The sequence below is a fragment of the Mandrillus leucophaeus genome, unplaced genomic scaffold (assembly GCF_000951045.1).
Source record: "Mandrillus leucophaeus isolate KB7577 unplaced genomic scaffold, Mleu.le_1.0 Scaffold888, whole genome shotgun sequence".
In the NCBI taxonomy this organism is placed as follows: domain Eukaryota; kingdom Metazoa; phylum Chordata; class Mammalia; order Primates; family Cercopithecidae; genus Mandrillus; species Mandrillus leucophaeus.
This window is the reverse complement of record NW_012109674.1, coordinates 371974-397071: the sequence shown is the minus strand read 5'-3', so window position 1 is coordinate 397071 and position 25098 is coordinate 371974. Positions and strand designations below refer to the sequence as shown.

At 38.9% G+C, this 25098-nt stretch overlaps 1 protein-coding gene across 4 annotated transcripts; it reads left to right on the top strand.

The window, feature by feature from the left end:
• The first annotated feature begins 3751 nt into the window (after positions 1 to 3751).
• Positions 3752 to 24744, top strand: TLR2 (toll-like receptor 2). 4 transcript variants are annotated; one of them, XM_011969373.1, is made up of 3 exons: positions 3752 to 3826; positions 7272 to 7404; positions 22184 to 24744. In XM_011969373.1, exon 3 carries the CDS (start codon positions 22200 to 22202, stop codon positions 24552 to 24554), a length of 2355 nt encoding a protein of 784 aa, XP_011824763.1. In that variant the 5' UTR covers positions 3752 to 3826; positions 7272 to 7404; positions 22184 to 22199; the 3' UTR covers positions 24555 to 24744. The 4 variants fall into 4 exon arrangements, with proteins under 4 accessions (XP_011824763.1, XP_011824764.1, XP_011824766.1 ...); XM_011969374.1 differs by lacking the exon at positions 3752 to 3826 and adding an exon at positions 21579 to 21862; XM_011969376.1 differs by lacking the exon at positions 3752 to 3826 and adding an exon at positions 21579 to 21862 and having other exon boundaries at positions 7285 to 7349.
• Positions 24745 to 25098: the final 354 nt, after the last annotated feature.

The window sequence follows — 25098 nt, the reverse complement described above, 5'->3', positions numbered from 1 at the left end:
TGATCCTGCTCATGGGGGTCCTGTGCCACCGTTTCCAAGGCCTGTGGTACATGCAAATGATGTGGGCCTGGCTCCAGGCCAAAAGGAAGCCCAGGTAAGCTTGCAGCAGGGACATCTGCTATGATGCGTTTGTTTCTTACAGTGAGCGGGATGCCTACTGGGTGGAGAACCTTATGGTCCAGGAGCTGGAGAACTTCAATCCCCCATTCAAGTTGTGTCTTCATAAGCGGGACTTCATTCCCGGCAAGTGGATCATTGACAATATCATTGACTCCACTGAAAAGAGTCACAAAATGTTGTGTTTTCTGAAAACTTTGTGAAGAGTGAGTGGTGCAAGTATGAACTGGACTTCTCCCATTTCCGTCTTTTTGATGAGAACAATGATATTGCCATTCTTGTTCTTCTGGAGCCCATTGAGAAGCCATTTGCCTTAGTCAATCTGGGCTGCTATAGCACAAATGCCAATAGTCTGGGTAGTTTATAGATAACAGAAATTCATTTTTTACAGATCTAGAGGCTGGCAAGTCCAAGATCAAGGTGTTGGCAGATTTGGTATCTGGTGAGGAATTCTTCCAGGCTCAAAGATAGCTGTGTTCTCACTGTGTTCTTACATGGTGGAAGGGGTGAGGGAGCTGTCTGAAGTTTCTTTTGTAAGGGAACTAATCCTGTTCAGGAAGCTTCTGCCCTCATGACCTAATCACACACCAAAGGGCCCGCCTCCAGTACCTCACATTGGGGGTTAGGATTTCAATAGCTGAATTTCAGGAGGACACACGCCTTCAGTCTATGGCTAGGATCATTCCCCAGCACTTCCGTTAAGCTTCAGAAGATAATTAACACCTAGACCTTTCTGGAATGGCCACTAATGAAGCTCAGCAGGAAGGGTTTTAGTTAAAGAAAAATTCTAGTTTTTAAAAGGAAGATATATACAACATGAAACATTCTCAGTTTTCAGAACTAGGTTCTATGTTAATTTAGAAGTTTACTACTATTATTTTGCATAGGCAGTATTTTTGAAATGTCTTCAAAAATTACAGACATACTGACATCTGTTCAGAGTAAAAAAATTTTGAAGAATGTATGTTCATGTATAAAGATCTGTAAAATAATGCAGGATTTCTGACATATTTTCATTAAGTGGTTTTTGGTGGATGAGTTTGTTATTATTTTATTTGACAATTACAAAATACTTTATGTGAAAAATACTTGGACTGTGTGTTTTGTTTTGTTTTTTCGAAACAGGGCCTCACTCTTATCTCCCAGCCTCAACCACCTGGACTCAAATAATCCTCCCACCTCAGCCTCCTGAGTAGCTGGGGCTACAGGCACAAACCACCATGCCTGGCTAATTTTTGAATTTTTGTAGAGATGGGGTCTCCCTATTTTGACCAGGCTGGTCTCAAACTCCTGGACTCAAATGATCCTTCTGCCTTGGGTTCCCAAAGTGCTGGGATTACAGGTATGAACCACTATGTTTGCCTTGTGTTTTTGGATAACTTTCGGATGACAGTTTAGGATTTCAGTTAGATGCTCAAAACTATGAATATATACAATGAAAGTTACCCTTTCCACAAATGTTAATACATTTCATATGCTGTGTTGATTTTCTAACTTTAATCAACATTTTTTTTTTTTTGGTAGAGAGTTATAGGAGGTGTTATATCTAGATACAGAAGGAGATTTGGAGTCTAACCTGGGATTTGCCACATGTTAACTGTGAGCCATGCAACTCTGGGCAAGTTCTCTAATCACTTTAACCAAAGGAATAATAATATCAGAATTATTTATTGCATGTGTTATTGTAAGATTCAGATGAAATAACAGATGTGAAGGTGCTTTGAAAATGTCAAGAACTAGGCTGGGTGCGGTGGCTCACACCTGTAATCCTAGCACTTTGGGGGGCCTAGGCGGGTGGATCACTTGGTGCCAGGAGTTCGAGACCAGCCTGGTCAACATGGCGAAACCCTGTCTCTACTAAAAATACAAAAGCTAGCCAGGCATGGTGGTGTACGCCTGTAATCCTACCTACCTGGAAGACTGAGGCAGAGATCTGCTTGAATCTGGGAGGTGGAGACTGTAGTGAGCCAAGATTGCACCACTGCACTCCAGCCTGGGTGACAAAACGAGACTCCATCTCAGAAAAAAAAAAAAAAAATATGTCAAGAACTGAACAAGTATAAGGACTGTGTCTGAGTTGGATGTGCTAATAGCCTTGTGGACTGTGTACAACTACCTTCAGTATACGCAGAGGACACTGATAATAATTTGTGGCTAAATAAATGATTTCTACTTGACTTTGCCAGAATATTCTAATTGACTTTGGGATTATAGAGCAATAGCATCAAAATTCATCTTAGGCAGTTCAACTAAGGAAGAGAAATAGAGAAAAAACAAATTTTTAGTTTCAGGAGAAATAATTTGAAGGAAGTTTTCTTGTGTCAGAAATCATAAGGTAGAGAGCTGGAGATTTGGAATTAATAAGAAAGCATTTTCAGCCAGCTGGACAACCTGATGGTCAGGATAAAGAAAAATAGTAACATAGTGACCTGTATACAAAAACCTCTCAATTTCATGTTTATGTCTGTTGATTAAGTTTCCCTGATGTTCCAACCATCAGAGAGGATTAGGGATGTGCAACAGAGTAGGAGAAGCAGCCCTAGATTTAAGGTAAAATTCTGGTTTCAAATCTCAGTTCTGTCATACATAATACAATTCGTATGACATTTTCTTGTGTAAGGGAGGAACAAGGATGCTTGCTCTGCTTCATATCTCACTTTGTGAAAATCAAATGTAATTATGAATATAAAAGGTAGATTATTAATATTAAGGCAGTTGAATTTTAAAAGCTTGTTTTCTTCCCTTATACGTATTCCTAACCGTGGAGACAGCTAGGTTCTGTGGCAATGAAGAAAATTGATCGATGACTGTGTTTGGTATTACTTCGGGAAATAGGGATGGAATGGGAGCAAGGAAAGGACTTAGCTTCAAACTGTAGATAGAAGTGGGAAGCCCAGATCTTTTCATGATGAGAACTCGGATGGAATGTACGTGCTAGAGATGGTGCACCAGTAAGGACTGTCACAGGATTGGGGAAAAAAAATCCGGGGCTGTCCTTATCTGTTCCCTTAGGCAAAATCATTCTGTGTTAGTCTGGAGGGTGACTGGTGAACCTATTTTAATACAGGAGAGCACAGACTTCTGGGTGGAAGTGGACCCTGGAGATGTACTGGCAGGTGAATAGAGTGTGGAAAAGCGGGGAAAGGAGAAGTGTGATTCACGAGCCTGAATTTGGGCTTCCATGGATGGAGAAGCATCAGGAGTGGAGTTTAAAGACGGTGTGTTTCAGGTGATGTGAGGTCCTGGATACCTGAAGCTTCAAGAAAATACTGGTTGGGCACGGAGCCTTCCCTCTGATTGCCATTCCCACACAGGCCTCCTGTGGCCTCTCGCTTCGCTTTTCCCTGACCGGAACCTCCGCCAAGCCCCCAGCTCTCTTCTTCGACCCAGCCTTCCACGGGGCAGCAGTCCGGGCAGGACCTGCCTCTGGCCTGTCGCAGCCTAGCTCACGGTCCGGGCGGGAGCCTGCCGGGAAGCGCCGCCGCGGTGGCTCGCTCTGGGCCACCTGCCTGGAGCGCGGTGCGAGGTCCAGCGCTCCCTCCTGCTGCGCGGCGGCGCGCGTGCCCCGTGGAAGGGGCGTTCCCGCACCCCAGAAGGAGGGGGCGCCCGGCCGCGCGGACTTTCCCTTTCGCTTACTTCCTAGTCCCGGGCAGGCCGGCTCGGAGGCAGCGAGAAAGCTCAGCCAGGCGGCTGCTCGGCGTCCTCCCAGGTAAGTTGCGCGCGCCGCTAATGGTCTCTCTGCACCCCTTCCTGGGGTCCGGTCGGGAAGAGGTGGAAGGGAACCGCGGCCCGGTCACGGACTCCGGGGACCCCGGGCTCCCGCTCGGTTGCACCTGGGCCCCTAGCTCCTGTCTGGGCGGGGACGGCAGGGAGTGCATCAGGCCCCCGGGATGCCGGTGCTTCTCTGCGCCGCCCGGTGCGGGAATGTGGACACTAGCGAAAACGGCTCAGGTTGGCCCTCGGGAGAAGCAGGAACTACACGGAAAGGGAGCCCGCAGGTCCTGCGGAGCCCGAGGTCCGGACCCCGTGAGTGCAGTGCAAATGGGCTGTGGCTGGGCGGAGCGCCCTTCTAGCCTTGCAGGCCCCTGGGGGTCGCCGTGGCGAGCTTCCGCCTGGGCTCCGGGCTGCTGGCCGCCACCTCCCTCGGGAGGCCCTGGCCCAGCCCTCCCGCTTCCCTGATTCCCGGTAGGGTCGCCCTCCCCGCCTCTTGGCCCCTCTTGGCTCTGAGCGTGGATGACAAAGATTGGGTAAAGGCTTTCAACGAGCCAGTGGAGTTGAATGCTAGCTTCTCGCGGGGGGTGTGTCCTCTGTCACTGGTTACTGCTAGGATGGAGCTTGGATTTTGGTCGTCGTGGCTCAGAGGTGGGAAAGGTTCCGTGCTCTGGGTCTGTCCAGGACCCTGACTCCCTAACCCAAGTCTGGCCTCTGCTCCCTGGCAGGCTTCACCCCACCTCTGCGTTCCTTCATTCTTAGGATGTGCGAGTTAGGTATCTGATTAGAAAACAACTTACAGCGTTTAAGCAAAGTCGAGTTCTTCAAGTAAGGATGCTTTGAAGTGCCCTTTATAACTTCTTCAGTTTCTATAAATACGAACTTGTATTTAGAGCTTAAATGCAAGCCAGGAAAGTCTTTTTCCTGTTTGAAAGAGAGAGAAAAAGAGAGAAAGAGGTGATCGGAGGTGGTGGGTGGGAGAGGAGAAAGAGAAGGAGAGTAATTGTTCTGGGTGTAGACAACTCAGTTTGCTGAGATGACTTTGATCTTTTGACTCTTATTAAGATTTTTACCAAAGAGCAACTGTAGATATGGTGGCCTGACTTGAAGGGACAGACCAAACAAAACACAAAACAAAACAAACAACAACAAAAGCAAGAGCAGAAAATATTGGAAAATGATTTATTCACCAATATTTTAAAGTTTCTTCCTGTTCTAAGCAAAGAACATCTTTAAGTTCTTTATAATGTACCCATTTTACATTTACAAAAACTGCCAGAAGTTGACAGCTTGTTTTGGGAGTTTCTAAGCTATCAGTTAATTTTTTGGGGGTACAATTTTATTGATAAACTAATAGAGGAAAAAAAATCTAATGGAATACCCCCAAATTTAAAAGAAGGCAAGAAAAGAGAGACAATAGAACATAAAACAAATGGGACAAGAATAAAGTACATAATTGTCACAGTCCCTTTGGTGCTGCTGTAACAAAATACCTGAGACTGGGTAATTTACAAAGAACAGAAATTTATCCATTCATGGTTCTGGAGTCTGGGAAGTCCCAGACTGAAGGGCTGCATCTGGTGAGGGTCGTCAGGCTACATTATAACATGATGGAAAGCATCACATGGTGAGAGAGAGCAAGAGAGGACAGAACTTAACTTTTATAACAAACTCATTCTGACAATAACCTGCTCCATTGGTGATAATGTTAATCCATTTCTGAGGGCAGAGTCTTCATGACCTAATAACCTCTTACAAGGTCCCACCTCTCAACACTGTTGCATCAAAGATGAAATTTCCAATACATGAGCTTTGGAGCACACATTCAAACCATAACAATAGTTCAATTACTTTAAAGCCCAAAATATCAGTAATTATATTAAATGCAATTTAATGTATCAGTAATTAAATGAAAAAGACTAAATTTTATGATAATCAGACTAATATTGTCAGACTAGACTTCAAAACAACCCAACAATCATATGCTGTTTACAAGAGACACATTTATGGATACTAAAAGGTATAAAGTGAACAGATGTAACCATTTATCAAAAGAAAGCTGTCATGGCAATATTACTATTAGACAAAATAGAATTAGGAAAAAAGTAAAAAAGTCATAACTGTAGATAAAGAGAAACATTTCACTAAGTTAAAGGTTTCACTGAGAAGAAATAAAAATTCTGAATTTATAAGTACCTATAATAACACAACATTAAGAAACTAGAAAATAGAAAAAGAATAGAGCCAAATTGACAGAACTAGAAAAATGTAGAAAAATAGAAAATTCATAGAAAAATCCACAATCATAGTGGGAGATTTTATCATACATCTCTCAGTAACTGATAGAAAAACCAGACAAAAGATCAGTAAGGATAAAGAAAGTGCGAACACAATGTAGTTGACATAAGGAACCTACACTACTTCCAACAGCTGCTGAAATCACAGAACGTACTTAAAATCTGACCATATACCAGCTCATAGAGTAAATTGCAATACATTTTAAAGAATTTAAATCATACAGAATATGTCTTCTGACCATAATGCAATTAAAATAGAAAAGAACAGAAAAACTTACAGAAAATTCTCATATATTTGGAAATTAGTAAATACATTTCTAAATAACCCATGGGTCAAAAAATAATCAGAATGAAAATCAGAAAATATTTTTAATGAATTATGAAAAAAATTACATATAAAAACTTGTCAGATGCCCTAAACTACTGCTTAAAGGAAACTTATAACCTTAAGTGCATATATTAGAAATGAAGAGTGACTAAAAATGAATGAGCAAGCAAATACCTTAAAAACAAGAAATGGAATAGTAAAATAAATCCAGAGAAATCAGAACAGGGGAAATAATAATATAACAACAGAAATTAATGAGCTAGAAAATAGAGGATCTATCAAGTCAGAAGTTGATTTTTTGAAAATGCTAATCAAAATGACAAACCTCTAGCAAGACAATAAAAGCTGGTACAAATAACTCATCTAAGGAATAAAATTGAGGACCTATCTTTTGTTAATGACATAAGCAGGAAGCCATTAGCCTGAGACTGTCTCTATACTTTTGGTTGTTACATAATAAACTGCAACCTAACTTAGTATACTACATAAACAAACTGAAACCTTACTTAGGAGTAATTTTTTTTGTAATTAATAGCCAAATTTCTACCAACCATAAATAGCCAAGCTTTAGCCAGTCACAGGCAGCCAGCTGATCAGACTATGCACAAACAAGGTAAATGCCTATTATACCATGTGCAAATAAGACAGACTTCTAGCTGAAGCAAATCAGGTGATTACTGTGCTCTTGTGTTTGGCCTATAAAAGCTCACTGCTCACACTGTTGGGTGCTCTCTGAAACTTTTGCGAATCTGAGTGCTGCCTCATTCATGAATCATTCTTTGCTAAAATAAACTCTGTCAAATTGAATTTGTCTGAAGTTTCTCTTTTAACTGTTGCAAGCAGGATCCAAAGGAGACCTATAGTGACCTTCAGGAGCTCGTAGTGACCACGTGAAGGTACCTGCGGGGCTCATTGTGCCCATTGCTCTTTCACTGCAACTGGTAGTTGTGGGTAAGTTCCTGCTCAGACTTGAGTGCTATACATTTGCGTTTTCAGCTCTCTGACTTTATTTGAGCAGTTATTTGACTGGATTGGCTCCAGAATTGGATTGGATTCAGTGAAGAAACTGAAACTGGACTGGTGCTCTAGGAGGCCTCCAGTAGATAAGGTTACTAGAAGACAGGGAATCATGGGCTTATCTGGATTTAAGGAGTCTACAACTCCTCTATCTGCAACTCCAGCTGATTTCATTTATAAGAATTATGGACCAAGAACCTGTGCTTTTCTAGAGAAATGTGTGAGCCTTACTAAAGGTAACTTAGAATTACAGTGGACTGCCGAGACCAGCTCAGTTGTGGAGACCCTAGCCCAGCAGCACTAGAGGAATTAAAGACACACACAGAGCAATATAGAGTGTGGAGTGGGAAATCAGGGGACTCACAGCCTTGAGAGCTGAGAGCCCTGAACAGAGATTTACCCACATATTTACTGACAGCAAGCCAGCGATAAGCATTATTTCTATAGAGTATAGATTAACTAAAAGTATTCTTTATGGGAAACAAAGGGATGGGCTGAAACAGAGGGATGGGCTCGGGCTAGATATCTGCAGCAGGAACATGTCCTTAAGGCACAGATTGCTCATGCTATTGTTTGTGGCTTTGGAATGCCTTAAGTGGTTTTCCGCACTGGGTGGACCAGCTGTTTCTTGCCCTCATCCTGGTAAACCCACAACCTTCAGCGTGGGCATCATGGCTGTCAGGAACATGTCACAGTGCTGCAGAGATTTTGTTTGTAGCCAGATTTGGGGCTGGTTTATGGCCAGATTTGGGGGCCTGTTCCCAACATGTCCCCCTTTTTTGTTTTGCAAAGCAATAAAAGCAAAGGCAACTTTGTCATGGTGGGCTACTTCTCGCAGGAGTCAGGATTCGCATCTGCGTACTATTCAAAGACAAACAACACAGATTAAAAGCACAATCATCATTGAAATCACAGAGCCTCCAAGTGTCTTTATCTATTTTAATGGGTTAATTGCTGCTAATCTGTCTGCAGCTCCTTCAAGCACTCCAGTTCCTGGCATTAAGGTCAGGTGTGCCTGGGATACTTTAAATATTTGTTCTTTTAATTTTGCAATATCCAAAGACAAGTTTATAGAGTGTCCTTCTAGATGCTTTTTTTTTTCTTTCTTGAATTTTGATCTTATTTAAGAGCCATTAATAGTTTCCACAAATCCTTATGTTTAGCTCCTACAGCGGGCCATATCATTTGAGAGTGAGGTGCCACTATACCTTCATGTTTCCAGATAATAGGAACTCTTGCCATATTTCTTACTATTTCTACCATCAGACCATTTTGTTTAGACCAGCTGAACATAGTGTGGCCATGGGATGCAGACTGAGAGGTGCAATTTAAGCTGAACATCCCCTTAGGGAACCAATCAATAATGATTCCAGAGGAATTGTTGCACAGCACCTCTGCCTGTTCTGCAATGCAGTCTTCCCAAACAAGTATGTTCATTATTTCTGGCCAGGTCCAATTCTGTTTACAAATAGGTTTTTGAGGACGGTATGCCTCAGTTATAGAAACAGATTTATTGTGGTAAATACTGAGATAAGAAAGCATGTGTAACTGTGTCATAGAGTGATTACATCCAGGCATTATTGCCAGCCAAGATTGATAAATATGGCCAATAAGTATAATTGTTCTCTGTGTCAGCCCTTGTTGAAGGAATACTCATGGCAATGGTGATCACCACTATCATAGCTATCATTAAATTACTCATTGTGACTGGTTGTCCTGCTTTCCTCAGGTTTTCTTCCACCATCTGTGACAGTTTCTTGCTCTGTCCCCAAGTAGGTGGCTGTGTTCGATGGTTGTTGCTCATGATAGTTGGGGTCCTCCTTAGCATCATTCTCGACATGGCTCCAACCAGGGGGTCCTCGGGATCCTCCCAGAATCTCTTCTTTGGCATCTGGCTCATGATAAAGTTTCAGGTGTCTTGATGGTGTCCAAATTGGCTGTTGATTCTGGCCTGGAGAAACACAAGCATAACCTCTACCCCAAGTTATTATTTTACGTATTTCCCAACTTTTTGTTATCAAGTCTCTCTGCCAAGCTAGTTGTTTTGCTTCTGTCTTTGCAGCTGGTTTCTATAGATGCTGTTCAGCTGCTGATAGCATCTGGCCTTTTAAAAAAATTTAAAGTCAATAATACTAGATTCAATTGTACATGGGGTGTCCCGTAATCCCTGTTTCCCCCTTTTTGCTTTTGCAACTGCTGTTTCAGGGAGAGATTCATTCTTTCTACAATGGTTTGTCCTTGAGAATTATATGGGATGTTAGTAATGTGTTTAATATTCCATATAGACAAAAATGTAGCTAGAGCTTGGCTAGTATAGCCTGGGGCATTATCTGTTTTAATAGAAGCTGGAATGCCCATTACTGCAAAACACTGCAAAAGGTGACACTTAACACAGGCAGAAGATTCTCCTGATTGGCGTGTAGCCCAAACAAGGTGAGAAAAGGTATCCACCGATACATGTGCATAAGCTAGTGTCCCAAATGAGGGAACATGTGTGACATCTATTTGCTAAAGATAATTAGGTTCCAATCCTCAAGGATTAACTCCTCCTGTAAAAGATGAGGAATGCACCATTTGGCAAGTTGGGCATCACTGGATAATAGCTTTAGCTTCTTTCCAGGTACCATTGTATCTGCATTTGAGACCAGAGGCATTAACATGTGAAATTGTGAAAGTGTCTAGCATTAGATATTGCAGCAGCTACTAGGCGATCAGCCATATGATTCCCTTCAGTTAAAGGTCCTTGAAGAGGCGTATGAGTGATTTAAAAAGGGTGCATTCTATTCCTAACTGCTGTTTGCAATTGGGTAAATAAAGTCGTCAGTTGTTCATCTGTATGAAATAATAACTGAGCATTTTCAATTAATTGTGTGGAATGAACCACATATGAAGAATCAGAAATCACAAAAGCAGTCAATATCTCAATTACAGCTACAAGCTCTGCTTTTTGAGGTGAAGTATAGGACATCTTAAAAACTTTACCTTTCGATCCAGAATAAGAGGCTTTACCATTACTAGACTCATCTGTAAAAACATTCTCAGCACCTTCAATGGGTTTAAATTTAGTTATTTTAGGGAGAATCCAATTAGTTAATTTCAAAAATTGAAATAATTTTGTTTTAGGAAAATGATTATCGAGAATACCTACAAAGTCAGCCAAATGGGTTTGCCAAGTAAGACTATTTATAAAAGCTTGCTGTATTTATGCTTTTGTGAGGACAATAATTTTTCCAGTATCATATCCATGTAATTTAACAATCCAAGTTCTCCCATTTCTTATCATCATAGCGATTTGATCCAAATAAGGAGTTAGAGTCTGTGAATTAGTATGTGGAAGAAAAAGCCACTCTACAAAGTCCTGCTCTTGTACAATAACACCAGTAGGTGAATGCTGAGTTGGAAAAATTAGCAAATCTAGGTTCTTTTCTGGATCTATTCTATTTAGTTGAGCTTTATGGACTTGCTTTTTGATTAGCTGCAGCTCTGCCTCAGCTTCATTTGTTAATTGCCGAGGGCTAGTGAGACTAGTATCTTCTCTAAGGATAGAAAATAGATTACTCATGGCATAGGTAGGAATGTCTGGAGCAGGTCTTATCCAATTAATGTCCCTTCGTAATTTTTGAAAGTCATTTAATGTTTTCGATTGATCCCTATGTATGGTTACTTTCTGTGGCACAACAGTAGTGTCATTTACTAAGGTCCCCAAGTAGGAGTAAGGAGGAGTAGTCTGAATTTGGTCAGGAGCTATAATTAAACCGGCATGAGAAATCAAGTTTTGCAAGTGATCATAACATTGGAGTAACATTTCTTGAGTGGGGGCAACACAAAGTATACTGTCCATATAATGAATAATGTAACACTGAAAATTTTTTATGAGTAGGTTCAATTGCTTGCCCTACATAAGTCTGGCAAATTGTTGGACTGTTTAACATGCCTTGTGGCAATACTTTACAATAAAAATGCTTTAGCAGGCTGCAGGTTGTTTACTGCAGGAATTGTAAATGGAAACCGTTCACAGTCTTGCTCGGCTAAGGGGATAGTAAAGAAACAGTCTTTTAAATCTATGACTATTAAAGGCCAATTTTTTGAAATCATAGCAGGAGAAGGCAGTCCTGGCTGCATGCCCCCATAGGTTGTATAACTGAATTAATGACTCTTAAGTCAGTTAACATTCTCCATTTACCTGATTTTTTCTTAATTATGAAAACTGGAGAATTCCAAGGGGAAAATGTTGGAGCTATGTGTCCTTTTTTAATAGTTCAGCAACTAAGTCCTCTAAAGCCTCCAGTTTATCTTTACTTAGCGGCCATTGTTCTATCCAAATTGGCTTATCTGTTAACCACTTTAAAGGTATAGGTTCTGCAGGCTTATCAATGGCCACCATGAAAAATGATATCCTAAACCTTGGTGGGAACTTTATCTTTCTGTTTGAAGCATTTCCTTCAAACCTTGCAAATTTTTCCTAGTCCCATACCATGGACGTACCCCATTTCATGCATCATATATTGACTTTGAGGGCTATATAATTATTCTGGAATTAGAACTTGTGCTCCCCATTGTTGTAATAAATCTCTTCCCCATAAATTTATAGGTACAGAAGTTATAATTGGTTGAATCAGGTTGTCCATTGGGTCCTTCACAATGCAAAATATAACTACTTTGATATACTTCAGGGGTTTTGCCAACTCCAACTATGTTAAATTGATCAGGTTGATTTGGCCATGAAGACTGCCAGTGCTGTAGAGAAATGATTGAATTGTCCGCTCTTGTAGCTGCCAAACCTTTAAATTTCTTTCCCTGAATAGTTATTTCACAGGTACGACGTTTATCAGTAATTTGATTCACCCAATAAGCTGCTTTGCCTTGTTTATTTGTGCTTCCAAATACTCCTGTTCGTTTAATTTCGCTTTTCCCCGTTTCCACATATGACATAATCAGGAGCTGTGCTATATGCTTTCCTGGCTCTGCTTTCTAGGGAACAGAAGTAGATATAACAATTTGAATTTCCCCATTGTAATCTGAATCAGTGACTCCTGTTTGTACTTGCACTCCTTTTAAATTTAAACTAGACCTACCTAGAAGTAATCCTGCCATCCCTGCTGGCATCATCTAACTGGAGACAGCAACCTTCTTTAACAGTCCCATTACAAAAGGAGAACCTGGTCCATATTGATTAATAGCTTGTTTAAATTCTGTGAGTAATTTAAAAGGAAAAGGCTCAAATGTAGCTATGACATTTCCCTGTTGATCTGGGGGGTGTATTCTAACAGGGAACTGCCAAGCCTCTATATCACCCTCTTCTAGCTTGCTGAATTCCTGGCTGAATAGAACTGAGAGTGGTCGCTCGAGGTGCTATTCAAACAGTCACTGGGGCAACTACTTTTTGCCCAGTGTCCTCTGGAAAAGAAAGATCTGGAGGGTCAGGCCACTCTTTTTCTTCAAAATAATGAGGGCATGCAGAAGGGTAGGGACAGACCTCTCCCTCTTTTGCCACTTTAGCTGGCAAACAAACCTGCTCTGTCACCTCTTCTGTTACTTCGTTATACTTTCCTTCCTCCTCATCATTAGTGTGAAAAGGTTCCAAGGTGGAACGAACCAGAGCCCACACTTGTCCCATTGTTACCCGGATGCTTCTGAGTTCCCCTTCTTACTCACCACAGGGTTTGCTTAAGAGTACTTGGGTGTCCTCCAGCTTAGTTCCATGTTTTCCAACTGTCGCTCTGGTGAGCCTTTGACCTAGGTTTGAGCCCCTACGTTGGGTGCTGCTTGATGAGACCAGCTCAGTTGTGGAGATCCTAACCCAGCAGTGCTAGAGGAATTAAAGACACACACACAGAAATATAGAGTGTGGAGTGGGAAATCAGAGGACTCACAGACTTCAGAGCTGAGATCCCCAAACAGAGATTTAGCCCACGTATTTATTGAGAGCAAGCCAATGATAAGGATTATTTCTATAGATTATAGATTAACTAAAAGTATTCCTTATGGGAAACAAAGGGATGGGCCAAAACAAAGGGAAGGGCTCTGGATAGATTATCTGCAGCAGGAACATGTCCTTAAGGCACAGATCACTCATGCTGTTGTTTGTGGCTTAGGAATGCCTTGAGCAGTTTTCTGCCCTGGGTGGACCAGGTGTTCCTTGCCCTCATTCCGGTAAACTCACAACCTTCAGTGTGGGCATCGTGGCCATCTCGAACATGTCACAGTGCTGCAGAGATTTTGTTTATGGTCAGTTTTCGGCCAGTTTATGGCCAGATTTGGGGGCCTGTTCCCAACAGTGGACAAAGAAGAAAAGCTTCTTAAGGCAAACAGGCACATCTTTTTTAAAGCTACAATAGCTAGACAAACCAAGAGAATCTTGTGTATGTTTTACTTTTGTATTTTTATTTTTAATATTTGTGGATACATAGTAGGTGTATATATTTATGGGGCACTTGAGATATTTTGATACAGGCATACAATGGATAATAACAACATCACGGTAAAAGGGGTATCCATTACCTCAAGCATTTATCCTTTCTTTGTGTTATAAACAATCCCATTAAACTCTTTTAGTTATCATAAAATGTACAGTAATTATTGTTGACTGTATAACCCTATTTTGCTATCAAAGAATAAATCTTATTTATTCTATCTAACTGTATTTGTGTACTCATTAACTATCCCAATCCCCCTCCAACTACACTTCCCAGCCTCTGTTAACCGCCATTCTATCTACTCTCTTATCTCCATGAGTTCAATTGTTTTAATTTGTAGTTCCCACAATTAAGTGAGAACATGGGATGTTTGTCTTTCTGTTCCTTATTTTATTCCACTTAACATAATATCCTCCAGTTCCATCCATGTTGTTGCATGACAGGATCTCATTCTTTCTTATGGCTTAATAGTACCCCATTGTATATATGTACCACATTTTCTTTATCCAGTCATGTGTAGACAGACACTTGGATTGCTTCTAAATCTTGGCTACTGTGAATAGTGCAGCACTAAACATGGGAGTGCAGATATCTCCTTGATATATTGATTTCCTTTATTTTGGGTCTATATCTAGCAGGGGGATTGCTGGTCATGTGGTAGCTCTTATTATTAGTCTTTTGAGGAACCTCCAAATTGTTCTTCATAGTGGTTGTACTAATTTACATTCCCACCAACAGTGTACAAGAGTTCTCTTTTCTCCACATCCTTGAAGCTTTTTTATTGCCTGTCTTTTGGATAAAAGCCATTTTAACTGGGGTGAGATGATATCTCATTGTAGTTTTGATTAGCATTTCTCTGATGATCAATGATGTTGATCTGTTTTCATATATCTGTTTGCCATTCATATGCCTTCTTTTCAGAAATGTCTATTTACATCTTTTGCCCATTTAAAAAATTGGATTACTAGATTTTTTTTCTTATTATTTTATCTCCTTATATATTCTGGTTATTAATCCCCTTTCAAATGGATAGTTTGTGAATATTTTCTCCCATTCTGTGTATTGCCTCTGCACTTTGTGGATTATTTGATTTGCTATGCAGAAATTTTTAAATTTGGTGTGATCCCTTTTGTTCATTTTTGCTTTGGTTGCCTATGCTTATGGGGTATGACTTAAGAAATCTTTGCCCCGACCAGTGTAATGGAGAGTTTTCTTAATGTTTTCTTTTAATAGTTTCATAGTTTGAGGTCTTAGATTTAAGTCTTTAATCTATTTTGTTTTTATTTTTGTATATGGCAAGATATAGGGGTCTAGTTTCTTCTGCATATGGATATCTACTTTTCCCTGTACCACTTATTGAAGAGACTGTCCTTTCTGCAATGTATGTTCTTGACACTCTTATTGAAAATGAATTCACTGTAGATGTATGGATTTGTTTCTGTGTTCTCTATTCTGTTCTATTGTTCTGTGTGTCTGTGTCTGTTTTTATGCCAGTACCATTCTGTTTTAGTTGCTATAGCTCTGTAGTATAATTTTAAGTCAGATAATGTGATTCCTCCAGTTTTGTTCTTTTTGCTTAGAATAGCTCTGGCTATTCTGGGTCTTTTGTGGTTTCATGTAAATTTTAGGATTATATTTTATTAACATACTTTTGTGAAGAATGTCATTGGTATTTTGATAGGGACTGTATTACATCTATAGATTACTTTGGATAGTAGGGACATTTTAACAGTATTGATTTTTCCAATCCATGAACATGGAATATCTTTCCATTTTTTGGTGTCCTCTTTAATTTCTTGCATCAGTGTTTATAGTGTTTCTTGCATCAGTGTTTATAGTTTTCATTGTAGAGATCTTTTACTCCTTTGATTAAGTTTATTCCTGGGTATTTTATTTGTAGCGATTGTGAACGAGATTACTATCTTGATTTCTGTTTCAGATTGTTCACTGTTGGCATATAGAAATGCTACTTACTGATTTTTGTATGTTGATTTTGTATACTACAGTTTCACTGAATTTGCTTATTACAGAGAGATTAAAGGTAGTTGAGTCTGTTAATAAATGTGTTTTCTGTCACATTGAAAAATTATACCATGAGAAGGCACATGCTTCTAGAAATTATAGCTCATAGATATGTCAATGTACAGAATGCTGGTGTGACAGTTCACAATTGTTTACTTTCTAGTTTTCACTGGAAATTAAAGTTACTAAGGGTAAAGTAATCCCAGCACTGTGGGAAGCTGAGGCAGGATGATTGCTTAATGCCAGGAGTTTGAGACCAGCTGGGGCAATGTAGAATGACCTCATCTGCAAAAAAAAAAAAAAAAAAAAGAATTCTAATTAATATATGGTACTAGAATTACCAGAAATAATAAGTGAAACAACTCTGAAAAGAAGGTAAGATGTGTTTTGGGTAAGAACAACTATAAAGTATGAGGGGATGTTTGTTTTGTTAAGGAAAAAATAAAATAATATTTGTCCCAAAGTAGAATGCCTGGTTGTTAAGACAATGAGAAAGAGAAAGAGTATAGAAGAAAAACTGAATGGATATTAGAAAGTTGTAGAAGGTTGTGGGATAGGAATACTGGGAAGGGAATTTTATATGTGATCAAGCTAAGATTTGAAGAAAATTGTAAGTTTTTTTTTTTTTTAAATTGAGCATTAATATCAAAAAAATACTGATACAGAACTAGAAATTTGTCCTCTATGTTAAAACAACAAGGTTTTCTTGGAGTATTGGTCTGTTCTTAATAAGAAATTGAAAGACTTTTCTTTACCTGCTAAGTAATTGGCCTAGGAAATGCGAATCTGTGTTTTAGCGAGATAATTTATTGTGCTTCATGTTGTCTTTATTAGATCTTTGACTGCCTCAGAGACCCGAGTCCACCCTATTAAAAGAGCAAGAGTTTCTACAATTATGTGGCTTTCTTTATTTGCCTTTGAAGTCTTTTACCAATCACTCTATTTAAATGAATAAATATTGCTTCATAGAGACTTGTGATCCTATTTTAATCAAATATTTTAAACCTTTTGATATTTTTGACATCTCAAAATCAAATTCTAAATTAAAACCTTTTGACGTTGAACAAACTTTGGAAGCTTCTAGATGGGCTTCTGGAATATCTCAAAAGAAATTGTTTTCTCTCCTGATTAAAAAAGAGAGATGTTAAACTAATTAGGCTTATTTGATATGTTATATTACATGGGAAGCATTGTCAAATTGTAAGTGATGCTGAACTTTCTTTAAGTCATATTGTATGGGTATGTTATTAATATATGCTTCAGAAATAATATAAAATTCTTAGAAACCAGATAGTCATGGTATAACACTATCAGCCAAAATTCTAATTATCATGAAATATTATATGTTGCAGAAGTAATACAATTTCCTTATCAATTACATTATTGTGAACTCTCATCATATCTTTAACCAAGTCCATTTTTAGCCTTGTCATCTACAAAGAGTTACTTTTTTTACACTGGTACTTTCCAGAACACTGTGAAAAACAATTATATAAAGTGTGTGGACCTATAGACAAACAACTAACCAAATCATAAAATGTTCTTTTAAAAGATTCATGGAAAGGACTCTGACAAGTATAGGTTTCTGATAACTTTAAGATCATACTACTGGACTGGGTAAGAATTTCCAGAACTCTAGTGAAGAAATGGATTGGTTCATAAAACTGCCAAACCAACATCAAGCAGAATCAGAATTAATTGAATACCAGGGAAATGCTGTGGCAGATTTTCATGCTAAGTCAGCTAGTACTGAAACTGTTAAGATATGCAATTAGAAAAACACCATAAGATTTATCTGAATTAAATTATCTATGATAACCTATTTAAACGAACAGCATCATGCACCTGAATTGGAGAAACAAAACTGATATTTAAAAGGATATAAATTTAGTGTTAAATGTGGCCTCATGGATCAGACAGCTATCTGGTCCTTTCTGAGTCCATATAGCTGCCATTATTAAAAGTTCTGCACTCTGACTCAGCATAGACTAGATAACATGAAATTATGAAAAAAGATTGGTGTTATGACTGTTCTAAAATTGCTAAAATGGCTTATAATCAATGTTTGGTTTGTCAAATCCACAATTTTTATAAGACAATAAAAACCTCAGTTGGTACATTTCTACCATCCACTGGATTATTTGAACATTTACAGATGGATTGCATTCAGTTGCCTCATTGGGAATCTACAGGAAACTTAGGCATGCTGGATATGTCATGTTGAACCAAATACTAATATGCTTTTAAAGATCTCCTAATTCACCCTATAACAGATTTCAACTGATATTCCAAGGTGACTGCCTATTCAGATTGAACATCTGGTCTTTCTATAGGGTTAGGCTTTTTGAGTCACATATTCAGATTTCGTGTTTAAAGCTAACAGTAGACAAAACATAGGAGAGGCTTTACAGTTAAATTCTTCCAGAAACTGAATAAGAAAACCAAAAGGAGAGATAATTAGATAGTTTGTAGACGAATTCATAACCCTAATTCTCTAATTGTTGGTAGCCTCCATTGATGACAATTAATAGTGGAGCCTTAGATAAATACGACTATTGCTTCCCTGTTGATGACCCCTGTAGCACACAGTGGGAACAGGGAACAGGGAACTGTCTCTTGTGCCCCTCCAGCATATGTTTTTATCTGTGAAGGATTTAACTGTCAGTCATAGGCACAGGCAACTCCATGTCCCAATCAGTAGGAAATAAGAAGTCAGTGTGGATTAGGGATTCTAACAGGAACACTGTCACTCCATAACCAACTGGAAATTTGACATTATTCTGTACATCTCAATTTGCACTATGGTATAAAAAGGAACTTTCTAGCAGGTGCAAATCCCTCTAAATGGGCATCTTTTGTTCAAATGCTCCTTCCCTGGCTTGGAATAAATGTAAATGAGGTTATTATTAGAAATCCCTTTCAAACATTAGCTATTACAGCTGACTCTACTGCAAAGGCTATAGTTGCCCAGTGAAGTTCTCTAAATTCTCTTACTAAAATTTCTTTAAATAACAGGATTGCCTTGAACTATCTGTTGGTTCATAGTGGGGGTGGGCGTGTGTGATAGGGGATACTGTGTATAATAGCTAATATATCCTACTGCACTTGCGTAAAGGAATCTGTTATAAAGAAAATGAAATAAGGTATAAAAGTTGGAAAGAAGAAAACCATCATTATGTCTTGAGGATGATTGGGGATACAGAAAATGAAAAGAATCCACAAACTATTAGAATTACTAAGTTAGTTAAGCAAGGGTACTCAATGCACAGTCAGTACACAAAATTTAATTGAATTTTGACATATATGTATATGCCATATTGTGTTAGATTGTTTTGCATTGCTATAAGGGAATACCTGAGGCTGGGTACTTTATAAAGAAAAGAGGTTTATTTGGCTCATGGTTCTGCTGGCTGTACAAGCATGGCACTTGCATCTGTCTGACCTTAGGAAGCCTTTACTCATGGTGGAAGAAGGGGCAGCAGGCATGTCATATAGTGAGAGAGGGAGTGAGAGGGAGGGAGCAAGAGTGAAGGGGGAGGTCCCAGACTCTTTTTAAACAACCTGAAATCCTGTGAACTAACAGAGTGAGAACTAACTTATTACCATGAAGAGCACACCAAGCCATTCATGAGGGATACACCTTCATGACCCAAACACTTTCCACCAGCTCCTACCTTCAACACTGGGGATCACATTTCAACATGAGATTTGGAGAGGAAAAATATCCAAACCATATCACATATATAAATATGTAAAACTATTTAAATGTTTTAAAAGTATCGAATAAGAATAAATCTTACAAAATATGCTTAAGAACTTTAAGCAAAAACCATAAAATACTACTGTGATAAGTTAAAGAAGACCTAAATAAATGGAGAGATCTGTCATGCTCATGGATTAGAAGATTCAATACTGTAATGATGTGAATAGTTCCCAAATTGTTCTATAGATTCAATACATTGCCAATTAAAATCTCAGTGGACTTTGTTTTTTGAAACTGACAAGCTGATTCTGCCATTTATAATAATATTCAAAGGAGCAAGAATAACAAAGACACATTTGAAGAACAAGAAGGAGGAAGAAGAACGTATTTGAGGAAGAATAAGGAACTCTATTAAATATATATCTCCTAGATATTGAGATATACATTTGAAATACATCTATTGCCTATATATTGAGATATATTATACATTTAATATAGTGTGTTGCTGGTATAGGGATAGACAAATGAACATTGGATCAGAATAGAGAGCACTGAAACAAGATCTACCCCTATATGGACATGTGCCTATTGACAGATAAAATACTGTTGATTATTTCCCCAAGATGGTCTGTAAAAAATAGGTTAATCGAACATCCATATGGGAAAAAAGTGAATCCTTCTGCTACCTCAAATATCAACCTCAGGTAGACTATAGATCTAAAAGTGAAAGGCAAAGCAATAAAGATTTTAGAAAATAACAAAGAGAATATCTTTGTGAAAATATAGGAAATATTTTAAAAATAGGCCAGAAAACTCACTATTAAAATATATGAAATATAAGAACATCTGTTCATCAAAGCACTATAGTTTGAATAGTGTGTCTCCTCCAAAATTCATATTGAAACTTAATCCCCATTGTAACAGTACTAATCCTAAAACTAAGTATTAAGAGGTGTGACCTTCGGGAAGTTACTAAGTCATGAGGGCTCTTTCCTCAGGTATAGGATTAGCATCCTTATAAAAGGGCTTGAGATTGAAGGTAGTGCCCCCTTGCCCTCTTGCATTCTCCCATGTGAGGACACAGCAACAAGACACCGTCTTGGAAGGAGAGAGAAGCCCTCACCAGACACCAATGCACATGCCTTGATCTTAGACTTTTCAGCCTCCAGAGCTATAGTAAATACATTTCTGTTTTTTATATATTACCCAGTCTCTGGTATTTTGTTATAGAAGCACTAATGGACTAAGACAAAAATATTCCATTATGAAAGTGAAAAGGCAACCACAGAGTGGCAGAAGCTTTTGGAGATGATGAATATATTTACTTTCTGGATTTTGGTGATGATACCATGAGTGTATACATATGTATGTATACATAATATGTACAAATTATGTACATTGATTATGTATAATGTACATAAGTTTCTTTGTATACCAATTATACCTTAATAAAGCTGAGAAAAAAAAAGAGTATCCAGAATAAATATGCATGGAATGGCCCATTTATTTAAAAAAATTAGAGGAGGGAATACGAAGCAGTGGTTTTGGTGCAAACATAAAAATTCTGGCTCCAACAGCATTTACATTCCCAAACCAAGCATATTTATGTTTTAATTCTTTGTGGCCATAAATTGTACAGCTCAGGCCTTTATAATCTCTCAGATTCTGTGAATGTGGGAAATTAGTTTTACCCATAAAAATGTTTTGTTCTTGGGGATAAATTTGAAAAAAATTTTTGCATAGTTAGCACACTGAGAAAATACAGACAAAGGCATACAGATGCAAGGAATGGGGTAGCTGAATAGAGCCAAAGAATCATATAGGGCCCGGAAGGTGGGCAAAGAGGAAGTTGTTGGATTTATGGTTACAAGTAAACTAGCAGTTGTGGTACAGATAGTTTTATTTCCCCCACATTCATCTAAACAGCCCATCCAGACTTAAACACTGCTTTCTGCATTTACTTCTAGGCAGTAAGACAGGGTTCTAATGGTGTGAGTCTCCTTCAACCCAACAAACCACCTAGGTCTGCCTGGAGTTTCCCACACCCCTCCTGCCTGCTAGTGATAGGTGTGAGGCAAGTCGATGCACATGCAACTTTTGTCTTTTGGTCCCAAAGCATGCTACTCCTGGAGTTTCCTTCAGTGAATGAGAACTATAGTTTGGTTCTGTGAGATCTGTATGAATCAAGCGGGGCATTGAAGCAGAGAAAAGAAATGCTTAAATGTTAAGAAAGTTTGAAGTGCAGAAAAAGGTGATTGTAAATCCATATGGTTAAGCCTAACCCATTTCTTAAAAGGCTTGATTGCTCATTCCTCCATTCATTGATTTACTCATTCTTCCAGTCTGTGTTATTGAGTCTTGCTCTGTATTTCCAGATGGTTGTGCTCTTAAGTACTGTATAGTGGTTGTATATCTGTGTTAGTGTTGCTGAATGTATCAGGGAATTAATTTTTTATCCCCATTCATTCTTTCCATTTGTCTGTTTCTCTCTCTCTCGAAAACATTTCTCAAGAATTAGAATTATGATATGCTGTCAAACACAATGACTCATTTGAACCTCTTTTATTTGTAGGTTGAATCACTGGACAATGCCACATACTTTGTGGATGGTGTGGGTCTTGGGGGTCATCATCAGCCTCTCCAAGGAAGAATCCTCCAATCAGGCTTCTCTGTCTTGTGACCACAATGGTATTTGCAAGGGCAGCTCAGGATCTTTAAACTCCATTCCCTCAGGGCTCACAGAAGCTGTAAAAAGCCTTGACCTGTCCAACAACAGGATCACCTACATTAGCAACAGTGACCTACAGAGGTGTGTGAACCTCCAAGCTCTGGTGCTGACATCCAATGGAATTAACACAATAGAGGAAGATTCTTTTTCTTCCCTGGGCAGACTTGAACATTTAGACTTATCCTATAATTACTTATCTAATTTATCGTCCTCCTGGTTCAAGCCCCTTTCTTCTTTAAAATTCTTAAACTTACTGGGAAATCCTTACAAAACCCTCGGGGAAACATCTCTTTTTTCTCATCTCACAAAATTGCGAATCCTGAGAGTAGGAAATATGGACACCTTCACTAAGATTCAAAGAAAAGATTTTGCTGGACTTACCTTCCTTGAGGAACTTGAGATTGATGCTTCAGATCTACAGAGCTATGAGCCAAAAAGTTTGAAGTCAATTCAGAATGTAAGTCATCTGATCCTTCATATGAAGCAGCATATTTTACTGCTGGAGATTTTTGTAGATCTTACAAGTTCTGTGGAATGTTTGGAACTGCGAGATACTGATTTGGACACTTTCCATTTTTCAGAACTATCCACTGGTGAAACAAATTCATTGATTAAAAAGTTTACATTTAGAAAGGTGAAAATCACTGATGAAAGTTTGTTTCAAGTCATGAAACTTTTGAGTCAGATTTCTGGATTGTTAGAATTAGAGTTTGATGACTGTACCCTTAATGGAGTTGGTGATTTTAGAGGATCTGATAATGACAGAGTTATAGATCCAGGTAAAGTGGAAACATTAACAATCCGGAGGCTGCATATTCCACGGTTTTACTTATTTCGTGATCTGAGCACTTCATATTCACTCACAGAAAGAATTAAAAGAATCACAGTAGAAAACAGTAAAGTTTTTCTGGTTCCTTGTTTACTTTCACGACATTTAAAATCATTAGAATACTTGGATCTAAGTGAAAATTTGATGGTTGAAGAACACTTGAAAAGTTCAGCCTGTGAGGATGCCTGGCCCTCTCTACAAACTTTAATTCTAAGGCAAAATCACTTGGCATCATTGGGAAAAACCGGAGAGACTTTGCTTACTCTGAAAAACTTGACTAACCTTGATATCAGTAAGAATACTTTTCATTATATGCCTGAAACTTGTCAATGGCCAGGAAAGATGAAATATTTGAACTTATCCAGCACGCGAATACACAGTGTAACAGGCTGCATTCCCAAGACACTGGAAATTTTAGATATTAGCAACAACAATCTCAATTTATTTTCTTTGAATTTGCCGCAACTCAAAGAACTTTATATTTCCAGAAATAAGTTGATGACTCTACCAGATGCCTCCCTCTTACCCATGTTACTAGTGTTGAAAATCAGTAGGAATACAATAACGACATTTTCTAAGGAGCAACTTGACTCTTTTCACACATTGAAGACTTTGGAAGCTGGTGGCAATAACTTCATTTGCTCCTGTGAATTCCTGTCCTTCACTCAGGAGCAGCAAGCACTGGCCAAAGTCCTGGTTGATTGGCCAGCAAATTACCTGTGTGACTCTCCATCCCATGTGCGTGGCCAGCGGGTTCAGGATGTCCGCCTCTCAGTGTCGGAATGTCACAGGGCAGCACTGGTGTCTGGCATGTGCTGTGCTCTGTTCCTGCTGATCCTGCTCATGGCGGTCCTGTGCCACCGTTTCCACGGCCTGTGGTACATGAAAATGATGTGGGCCTGGCTCCAGGCCAAAAGGAAGCCCAGGAAAGCTCCCAACAGGGACATCTGCTATGATGCGTTTGTTTCTTACAGTGAGCGGGATGCCTACTGGGTGGAGAACCTTATGGTCCAGGAGCTGGAGAACTTCAATCCCCCCTTCAAGTTGTGTCTTCATAAGCGGGACTTCATTCCTGGCAAGTGGATCATTGACAATATCATTGACTCCATTGAAAAGAGCCACAAAACTGTCTTTGTGCTTTCTGAAAACTTTGTGAAGAGTGAGTGGTGCAAGTATGAACTGGACTTCTCCCATTTCCGTCTTTTTGATGAGAACAATGATGCTGCCATTCTTGTTCTTCTGGAGCCCATTGAGAAAAAAGCCATTCCCCAGCGCTTCTGCAAGCTGCGGAAGATAATGAACACCAAGACCTACCTGGAGTGGCCCATGGATGAGGCTCGGCAGGAAGGGTTTTGGGTAAATCTGAGAGCTGCGATAAAGTCTTAGGTTCCCACATTTAAAGCCAGTCTTTGTCTAGTTGGGATCTTTATATCACTAGTTGTAGATAAGTTCATTCAGACATAATTATATAAAAACTACATGGATGTACCGTCATTTGAGGACTTCCTTACTAAAACTACAAAACTTCAAATTTTGTATAGGGTGCTGTTTTGTAAACATATGCCAGATTTAAAAATTGGTTTTTGGTTTTTGGTTTTTTCTATGAGATAACCATGATCATAAGTCTATTATTGATATCTGAATATAGTCCCTTGGTATCCAAGGGAATTGGTTGCAGGATCCTCGTGGATATCAAAATTCATAGATGATCAAGTCCCTTATAAGAGTGGCATAGTATTTGCATATAACCAATTTACATTCTCCTGTATACTTTAAATAATCTCTAGATTACTTATGATACCCAATACAATGTAAATACTATGTAAATAGTTGTACTGTCTTTTTATTTGTATTATTATTGTATTGTTATTTTTTATTTTCAAATTTTTTAAAACATACTTTTGATCCACAGTTGGTTGACTTCATGGAT

Excerpts from the sequence above, each read along its gene's own strand:
- TLR2 (XM_011969373.1), top strand. The coding sequence starts at position 22,200 with ATGCCACATACTTTGTGGATGGTGTGGGTCTTGGGGGTCATCATCAGC.